This window comes from Grus americana, chromosome 23 (assembly GCF_028858705.1).
Source record: "Grus americana isolate bGruAme1 chromosome 23, bGruAme1.mat, whole genome shotgun sequence".
Lineage (NCBI taxonomy): Eukaryota > Metazoa > Chordata > Aves > Gruiformes > Gruidae > Grus > Grus americana.
Window position 1 is genome coordinate 895,395 of NC_072874.1, and position 8,998 is coordinate 904,392.

At 57.3% G+C, this 8,998-nt stretch overlaps 1 protein-coding gene across 4 annotated transcripts; it reads left to right on the forward strand.

Moving 5' to 3' along the window:
- The first annotated feature begins 217 nt into the window (after nucleotides 1–217).
- Nucleotides 218–8,782, forward strand: TXLNA (taxilin alpha). 4 transcript variants are annotated; one of them, XM_054802027.1, is made up of 12 exons: nucleotides 218–489; nucleotides 1,761–2,017; nucleotides 2,837–3,175; nucleotides 3,671–3,762; nucleotides 4,729–4,899; nucleotides 5,248–5,442; nucleotides 5,614–5,733; nucleotides 6,010–6,084; nucleotides 6,611–6,703; nucleotides 7,087–7,182; nucleotides 7,600–7,972; nucleotides 8,292–8,782. In XM_054802027.1, exons 2-11 carry the CDS (start codon nucleotides 1,795–1,797, stop codon nucleotides 7,948–7,950), a joined length of 1,755 nt encoding a protein of 584 aa, XP_054658002.1. In that variant the 5' UTR covers nucleotides 218–489; nucleotides 1,761–1,794; the 3' UTR covers nucleotides 7,951–7,972; nucleotides 8,292–8,782. The 4 variants fall into 4 exon arrangements, with proteins under 4 accessions (XP_054658002.1, XP_054658000.1, XP_054658003.1 ...); XM_054802025.1 differs by having other exon boundaries at nucleotides 7,600–8,782; XM_054802028.1 differs by having other exon boundaries at nucleotides 219–489; nucleotides 1,761–1,912; nucleotides 7,600–8,782.
- The last annotated feature ends 216 nt before the right edge of the window (nucleotides 8,783–8,998 follow it).

The window sequence follows — 8,998 nt, forward strand, 5'->3', positions numbered from 1 at the left end:
GCTGCGCGGGGCACGCCGGGAGGTGGCGCGGGGCACGCCGGGAGCTGTAGTTCGCGGGGCACGCCGGGAGCTGTAGTTCCCAGCCGCCCCCCGCGCAGGGCATGTCGGGAGCTGTAGTCCGCGGGGCCGCCCGCCGCGGCTGCCGCTTCTCCCCGGTCTTTCCCGGCACGCCCCGCGGCTCCCCGTCGCTGATTGGGCGGTGGCGCGGCCCGGCGCATGCGCAGCGCGCACCCGGTGGGAGGCCCGGGCCGGAGCCGCTTCCCTCAGCGCGGAGGCCGGCGGGAGGCGGGGGGAGCCGGGCGGGGCGCTGCGGGCACCGGCACCGCTATCGGCACCGGCGGGGCCGCGCGGCACGGGGAGGGGGCCGCTCCGTCCTCCCTCCCCTCCCCCTTCCCTCCGATGTACCGGGGTGCCGCCGGGTCCTGCGCGCTGATTGGCTAAGGAGAGAGGGGAGACCTGCGTCAGACCGCTGGAGCTGACGCCACGGGGGTGCGTGCATTACGTCACTGCGGTGCTGGAGGGGGGGGGAAGACGTGTGTCTGCTTTTGACGTCATTGGGGGGTCATGCGGGGTGAAGGCAGGGGCATTAACGGGGGCGGGAGGGGTACGGCCGGGAGGTCGGTGCTAATTAGGGACGGGGCAGAAATATTAACGAGGGCAGTGCGGCAGGTTCGGGCCGGCCGGGGGGGGCAGCGGCTGCCCAGGCGGCCGCGTCAGGGGGGGCTGGGGGGGGGCGAGGGCCGCGGCAGGGTCGGAGCGGTCGCCTCTCACCCGCGGTGGGTGCGTGGGGGGGTTGCGGAGCCGGTTATCGCCCGCCGCAGCCTCGGGAAGCGCACGGGAGTTGCGCTATTTACGGCAGCGGAGGGAAAAAAGAGCGCCCGAGGCTCCGTGAGTGCGGTGAAGCCGCGCTGCCAGGCCGCCGTGGGAGGGGGCACGGCCTCCAGCCTGCACGTGGGTGGATGACACATGTGCTTGGCTGCCGCCGCCGCTAATTTTCTCTTACGTTTTTCCTTCGTTAGCCCCGTCCTGGGCTGTTTTCTGAGGAAAAGCCGAGGTTGCTGCGTAACTGCTGCAAAATGGCAAGAGAAGGTGTTCCCCGCTTCTCGTGGAACCATCCCTTCCCTCTAGACTAGGAGCATCGGCCGCTTCTGCTCCCTAATTAGCGTCATAACTAGAGCAGAGGGTGCGGGTGGGAAGGGCGAGAACGAACATCCCCTGCGGAGGGAGAGAGGACGAGGAGAGAGGAGCCAGGATTTGGGCTCGGTCTGTTGGCGCTGGCACGTGGCAATACTGGTTAATCCTTTTGGCGCTGAGCACCGGGGAGCTGTGGGCTTTCCTCAGCCAGGTACGCGGTTTTACTCAGTGTTGACCTTTCTGCTGTTGAGGCTCTGGTCTCCAGGTCTCTGTCAGTGTGCGCAGACCGCTCTGAGTTTTGAAATCCAAGACTGAAACAGGGTGGGGGTAAGAGGGAAGGACAGCCAGGGCCGAGAAGGCTGTGCCCAGCGGATTAGGGAAACTGCACACTGTGAGTTGGGAGACGCTGCGTTGCTCTCGGAGGATAACTCCTCAGCTGGAAGAGGAGTTATCCTGATATGGAGACCCTTGCAAGTGAGGTGCAAATCAAAAACCAAACGATGCTTTCCTCAGCACAGAGCCTCTGCCGAGAACAAGTTCCTTCCCAGTCCAGGTTACTGACTTCTAAAATCCTTCAAACTGTTACTTCTTAAAATTAAGAATAGTTGCTGTTTCTCTTTTTGTAGGGTTTGTCAAGACTGAGTGGGGAGAAAGGTCGTGATGAAGAACCAAGGCGGGGAGACCAAAGCAGCCCCGCGGCCTGCCAGCTCTTCCAAAATGAGCAGTGGGCTGGCGCTGGAGGAAGGCGACTCGTCGGAGGCTGCAGCACCCCTGGAAGGTGGGGAATCCCCAGGGCCTGGGGTGCGCCGCTCCCTGCCCGCGGCTGATGGCAGTGCTGGCAGTGCTGGCAGCCCTGGCAGCGAGGCACAGGAAACGCGTGAGGGTGGGTTTTGAGCCTGGAAAGAGCCAGGCTGGTGCTCTCTGTATGAACGGGCTGCTGTATCCAGCTCTTTTTACTTGTAGAACAGCAGCTGTGATTTCCGGGGCAGAAAATCCTGGTTTCTTCCTATTTCTGTGTGCGTACAGTTCTGAAGTAGTTCCCACTTCCTGACCAAAGCATGGAGTTGATCCTCACCTGAAAATGATGGGTCGTTTATCGTTGCTTAGACCTTCAGAGTCCCGTTCAGCAAATGTCAGACACCTCTTTGCTTGGGGCAGCGTTATGTTGAGTGACCTGCCCTGTTACTGGCACGTCATAAAAATAATTCTCTGGAAGATGAAAACTGATGGATGTGCTGCCTGGTCTTTTCGCAAGCATCCACTGTCAGGGATAAGATGCATTTGATCTGAGACAGTACAGCTGCTCTTGCATGTGAGGAGAGAGGCTAACCCAGGTTTAAAAATCTATTTTAATGTAAAGAAGCCTGGCTCTGGGGATGTTAGCAGGCAGTTCCTATGAGGGGAAGCTCACGCAGAACCTGCTTTCATTAAAGGCTGGTGGGGAGGGGGCGGATTTTTGCTCTTGACAGATGTCAGGGGCTTGGTCATGCTCTCGGGATCAAAAGAGAGGCTGTTAGGAATGCACCTCCATTGTCAGGGCAGCTGGCTGGAGATGCAGCCGGAACAAAGCAGCTTATGTTGCGGGAAGTTTAGCCAGCCCTGGTGCAGTGGGGTGCTCGGGAAACCTTCCCTTTGCCGGGTGTTTATAGAGACCAGGGAATAGACAGTGTGGGGGAAGCCTTACGCTTTTGTGTTCCCACAGCTCCTCTTGCGCAGGAGGACACCAAGTCCTCCCGGCCTGCTGTGCGTGACGTCTCCGAAGAGCTCAGCAGGCAGCTTGAGGACATCCTGAACACGTACTGTGTGGATGCCAGCCAGGAGGGCCCGGGCGAGGACGGCGGGCAGAGCGAGCCTGCGGAGCCGGAAGAAGCCGAGAAGTGTCGTAGCGAGTCCCCGAGGAACGGTGAGCAGGAGACGGGCAGCCCCGAGATGAACGGGGAGAAGGAAAGCACGAAGGGGACTGAAGAGTTTCGACCCAGCGAGGAGTGTGGGGAGCGGGATCAGAAGAAGGCTCAGGAAAAGAAGAAAGCCAAGGGCCTAGGTAAGAGGCTCGCTGCTCTGGTTGCGCCGCCAGCCTGAGAACTTGGGTACAGACGTTGATTTTATACAGCACTAATTGCCCTCAGTGAAATAAGCGCCTTGGGCACGTGATGTGCAGCGGTGTTTGGGAACGGTACAGCGTTGTGTTTTGTGGGGTGTGAGGAAATGTGCCGAGTGCTGCAAAGGCACCGACAGCTCCTGGGTGCTGCTGCAGCCTCTGAATTCTGTGGATTTCTCTTCTGCTGGATGCAACTCTTCCCTAGCCAGCCCAGCGTGGTTTTCCGCTCTGAAAACCAGGTCTCTCCCCAGCTGCTTCAATTGTTCACCCGCTGTATGCGGTGAAATCTGTGGGGCAGAGCCCTGAGGAGGAGATGGTAGCTGTGGCCCAGGGCAGGTGCGGCTGTGAGCTCTGGTTTGTCTCTCCTGCCTTTGCCCTTATGAGCCAGAACTCCGAGTGATTTTATTTTATTTATTTTAATTCTGTGTCTCATTCCAGGGAAAGAAATCACTTTGCTGATGCAGACGCTGAACACCCTGAGCACGCCAGAGGAGAAACTGGCAGCACTGTGCAAGAAATACGCTGAGCTGGTGAGTGCGTATTCCTTCGTTTCTGGGGCTGGGGGAGGACGCTGCAGCAGCGAGCGCGGGAGCTGCTTGAGGAGGCGGAAGATGGCTGTAGATTTTTTTTTTTCTTGATATTAAGAAGGACAGTCCAGGAACACACGTGTAGCTTTGCAGTGATGTTCTGGGATCTCTGCGGTGCTGGAGATCCAAATATCAGAGGATGGATGTTGCTTGGTCCAGCCAGGCATTGTTTGCAGAAGCGTAAGCACGGACGGGAGTATTTTTGGCAAATCTGCATGTAAGAGGGCTTCAGATCTGTTTTCTCTCTGCTCCTCTAACGCAGAAGCCGCATCCTGTCCCAGGAGGGTACTGTGGCCAGGTCTGTTCTGCTGAGCCCGTGTGTCCCGCTCTGCCTGTGGGCAGGGCTGTGCTGAGAGTTGGCCGGCCCAACCGTGACAGAGGCTCGCACGGATACGTCTCCTGTCTCCACCACTCAGTTGCTGCATTTCTCTTGATAATTTCTGAGCAAGAAGTGCGTTTTTGGCAGAGTCACCCTGCTGCTGCGTGTACAGCCGTACAAAACACACAACATCTGATGCCATGTTTAACCAGAGCTAGTCCCAGGCACAGATCTAGTTCTGTGCAGGGATCCAGTACAGAGAGGAGGTGTGGGACTGTCTGTGCATGTCCGAAGTGGACGCGTTCAGGTTTTCCCTGTGCTCAGAGCTCTGCTCCATTTGAGCAACATGCGTGTGGAGGTGCTGGATGAACGTGCAGGTCTTTCAGATTCCAGCAGGACAGGAGTTCAGGAAGGAGCAGGGCCCTGTCCAGGGCACCTTGGGCTCTGCGTCAGTCCTGCTCTGCTCAAAAGTGGCATCTTTTGCGTTATAAAGCTCTTGCCGCCCTCGCAGAGCACAGAGAGCAGCATCGGCCCATCATATTGCCATGGTCTGTCTTGCTGCATCTGTGCCCTTTGCTCCCCTGTCCCAGCTGGAGGAGCACCGTAACTCCCAGAAACAGATGAAGATCTTGCAGAAGAAGCAGACGCAGCTGGTGCAAGAGAAGGACCACCTGCAGAGCGAGCACAGCAAGGCCATTCTGGCCCGCAGCAAGCTGGAGAGCCTGTGCCGCGAGCTCCAGAGACACAACCGCACCCTCAAGGCAAGTGTCTCCCGGGCACTGTTCCAGGAGCTGCTTCATCCCGAGCACTTGGATCACCTGTGGTGGGGCTGCGAGCTATTTTGGCAAACTTACCTTTACCAGTGATTGCCCAGAGTCCAGTGTTTTAATTTTGCTGTTGAGCCATCATCCTGCACTGTGCCTGAGTGTTATTTCAGGGTATATTCACTGGAGAAAGGGAGGGGAAAGGCCCAAAGTCCCTTCCGGGTTGATACAAGGAGCAGTGGGAGGCTGGGCGGGTTCAGAGCGTCACAGTTTGGGCAGTTTGCTCACCTACCTGCCTGGCACAGCAGCTGACACGTCCCTGCTGTCTCTGCCCTCCTCACGCAGGAGGAAGGTGTCCAGCGTGCGCGGGAGGAAGAGGAGAAGCGGAAGGAGGTGACATCCCACTTCCAGGTGACGCTGAACGACATCCAGCTCCAGATGGAGCAGCACAACGAGAGGAACTCCAAGCTGCGCCAGGAGAACATGGAGCTGGCAGAGCGGCTTAAGAAGCTCATCGAGCAGTACGAGCTGCGGGAGGAGGTGCGTCAGGGTGGGAGACCTGGTGTAGGGTCCTTCACCTGCCCAGGGAAGCGTTTCTGCTGGTGGAGGGGGGAAGGGGGCTCCGGGCTCTGGGCTCTGCCCTTGGGTCGCTGCCTGGGCAGCAAGGGCCTGGCTGAGCGTGTCAATGACCGGTGGTGTTTCCCTTGGCAGCACATCGACAAGGTGTTCAAACACAAGGACCTGCAGCAGCAGCTGGTGGATGCCAAGCTCCAGCAGGCGCAGGAAATGCTGAAGGAGGCAGAGGAGAGACACCAGCGGGAGAAGGACTTTGTAAGTCTTAGAGCGGTTCTCTGATGGTCGCGATTGCTTTGCTTTTTGCCTTGTCCCTCTGTGGAGGCTTGTTACCGTTGGATCCCTGAGTGCGGAGCCCAAATCAGATCAGGCATGTCTGGCAGTGACCGTTTCCCTGAGCAAGGCTGGAGCCCTGCTCTGCCCTTCGGGTTTCTCCCAGCCCGTTCCCATCTCCAGGCCAAATGCTGGCTGTGCAGGGGCATGTTGAGAACCTTCCTTGGTGGCAGCCTGGTAACTGCTTTTGCTCTTCCTTAGCTGCTGAAGGAAGCTGTGGAATCGCAGAGGATGTGTGAGCTGATGAAGCAGCAGGAGACCCATCTCAAGCAGCAGGTGAGTTACCCAGTCTGGGTGCTCAGCCTGGTAATTTGGGTTTTTTCCTTCCTCCCTAAGCAGGGAACAACCCAGAGTTCCTTAACTGGGAAAACGCAGAGTCAGGATTGCTCCTGAGTTTGGTGTTGGTGAGCCTGTGTCAGCACAGTGTGGGCTGACTTCCTTCAGCAATTCTGCCTTCTGGGAGCAAGGGGCCTTTGTTTTTATGAGCACGTTTCCCACTGCTGGGAGCAGTCCTGTGATCATACCTTGCTGAATCAGACCCAGCAAGTGCCTCCTGCCAAGGCCGGAGACATTTGCAGAGCGCATCAGTCTCTGAGGTTGTTTTCCTTAGCAAAGAATTTTTCCACATTCTCCAGTACCTAATGTTGCCAGAGCAGCTCTGTTGCGCCAGGTTGTTTGTCGTGAAGTCCAGTCACAAGATAACTAGCTCACTTCTTGGCTGACATCTCCCCTCTCCTGGGGAAGGCTGTCAGGAGGTGCCAAGGGGAGCAGTGAGGAGCTGTAACCCTGTCTCTCCCTGCAGCTGGCTCTCTACACAGAGAAGTTCGAAGAATTCCAGAACACCCTTTCCAAAAGCAGCGAAGTGTTCACGACATTTAAACAGGAGATGGAGAAGGTGGGTAACGCTTCTGCTGCCCTGCAGAGCTTGCGTGGGCTGGAGGCACTGCCTGCCTCTCCTTCATGCTTCTGTGAGCTGGAAAAGCCACAGCTGTGTTAGTTTTGCTTAGTTTTGCTGGTATTAAGATTGATGCCGTCCTTGCACGGTGACTTCTGTGTCCCACCTGTGTCAGAACAAGCAGCGCTACCCCTGTTTGTTGTTACCTGGTCGTTGTTGTTTCCCTCTGGTGAAGCTGACTGCAGCAACACAAGTTTCCCAGGACAGCGGAATCTCGCTGTCTCCGCTGGGGAAGTGGGTGCCCATTTGAGGACACATGAGATGTAACTGCAGCGCTCTGCCTCTGGCTTATTTGTTCCCTTTTTGTCACTGTGATTCTGTAGATGACGAAGAAAATCAAGAAGCTGGAGAAAGAGACCACTATGTACCGCTCTCGCTGGGAGAGCAGCAACAAGGCTCTCTTGGAAATGGCTGAAGAGGTGAGGAGGCTCTGGCTGTTCTCTGCAGAGGCAGCTGGAGCAGCGTGGTGTTGGGCCGGAGATGAGGGGCAGCAGGACAGCTTCTGTCTCATGGCAGGCAGGCTGGGTGGGGGGTTGTGTTTTCCCCTTCGGATTGATTTCCTTCCCTGTACGTGCTGGTTGGAGCCCTCTGTCACGTGGCAAAGTGATGGTTAATTAGTGCAGAGGTGTGCGGAAGAAGTCAGACGGTCGTCGGCGCTTGGCCTCTGTGGGGGCAAGGGAGGAAAGCAGCAGTGACGATAGGATCAGGTTCTTTGAATGCCAAATGTTTCGTCACAAGTATTTTCCCCTCGAACTTCCCTCTGGGGTTTCATCTCTCTCCCTTTCTGCCCCTCTGTCCCCAGCGTGGTGGAGTCTGAACTGCCTCTCTATTTGCAGAAAACCCTTCGGGACAAAGAGTTAGAGGGACTTCAGGTGAAAATCCAGCGTTTGGAGAAACTGTGCCGAGCCCTGCAAACGGAGCGCAACGACCTCAATAAGAAGGTGCAGGACCTGTGTGCCCATGCGCCCCGGGCAGACACGGACCTGTTGGAGCCTTTGAAGGATCCATCCCGGGACGGCTCCGAGGCAGCGGCGGGAGGCGTTCCAGCAGAGCAGCGCCTGGCCGAGGATTGCCTTCACTCAGGAAAGCCGACGCACAGCACGGATCCTGCGGAGAGCCCGGGAGAACTGAGCATAGGAGCCTTGGGGCAGAGCGGGACTGAGGAGGGCCCTCAGGGCGCTGACTGAGCCCCTGGTGCGGTAGGCAGAGGTAGGGAGAGGGAGGGTGACGTGAATGTTTCCATAGACTCGACCTGATGCCCCTCTCCTGGTGCTTGGACAGGCGTGAGAGGACGGCCCTCCTGGGGATTGGAGATTCCTAGCTTAGGTTTTTGGAGGGTTTTTAAAATTTTATATATATATATATATGATATATATATGAAATATAAAATATGTGCAGGGCAACGTACACTTTATATATGGATATACATGAAAACTAGAATGACCCACCTCCCTGCGTGTGCGTGAATAACTAATATATGGAGACTCAACTGATCGTCCCTTTCACTAAAAGACCTTGTCATTGGCAGGCTGCGACTCCCCTAAAACCTAGCGCAGCTCAGGAGGGCAGGCGCGGGGATCTGCCCCGGCACGCAGCGCTGGGACAGCCGGACGCGTCGCCGCCTCCACCTTCACAGCGACTCTGGCATCGAGTGAAAGCAAACGAGCTGAGCAGGGGAGAACCGAAGCGTTTCCCAGCGCTGCATTCTCCCTCCCTCCTCTGCGTCAGGCAGGAGGGAGCTCCTGAACTCGCTCTTGTTTTCTTGTGCCCTGGCTGGCAGCTCTCTCCTGCGTGAGCTGAGCAAACGAGGGTGAAAGAGGCCGTTTCCCCTCCTCCGTGTGGGTTTTGCGTATTGAACGGGGACAAAGAGAAGCAAATGGGGGGGTGCCCGTTCGCCCAGGCCTCCCGCAGGGCCTTTGCTCTTCCCAGAACCTGCCAATGTCTCAGTAGCCTTATGATTCACAGTTGCCTCTTTGCTATACGCACATGTGCACAAGTGTATTAAACAGTTAATCCAAAGGTCTAATTCCCAAGTGTTTTGCACTAGCGCGTGTGATCAGTTGTGCAAGGGGACGGGGAGGTTCCACCTGAGCTCCTCCGCCCCTGCGTCAGGACCTCCCCGGCCCATCCCTCGGCACCGAGCTGGGGCTCCGGGAGGATCAAACCCACGTCTGCTCCACCTCCTGCTGCTGAAGCCGAATCGCCGGGACCAGCACAAGGACCGTGCTGCAGGCT

Coding starts and splice junctions, on each gene's coding strand:
- TXLNA (XM_054802025.1), top strand. CDS start 1,795: ATGAAGAACCAAGGCGGGGAGACCAAAGCAGCCCCGCGGCCTGCCAGC. Junction 5,734..6,009: donor ACCAGCGGGAGAAGGACTTT/GTAAGTCTTAGA, acceptor GCTCTTCCTTAG/CTGCTGAAGGAAGCTGTGGA. Junction 6,704..7,086: donor TTAAACAGGAGATGGAGAAG/GTGGGTAACGCT, acceptor GTGATTCTGTAG/ATGACGAAGAAAATCAAGAA.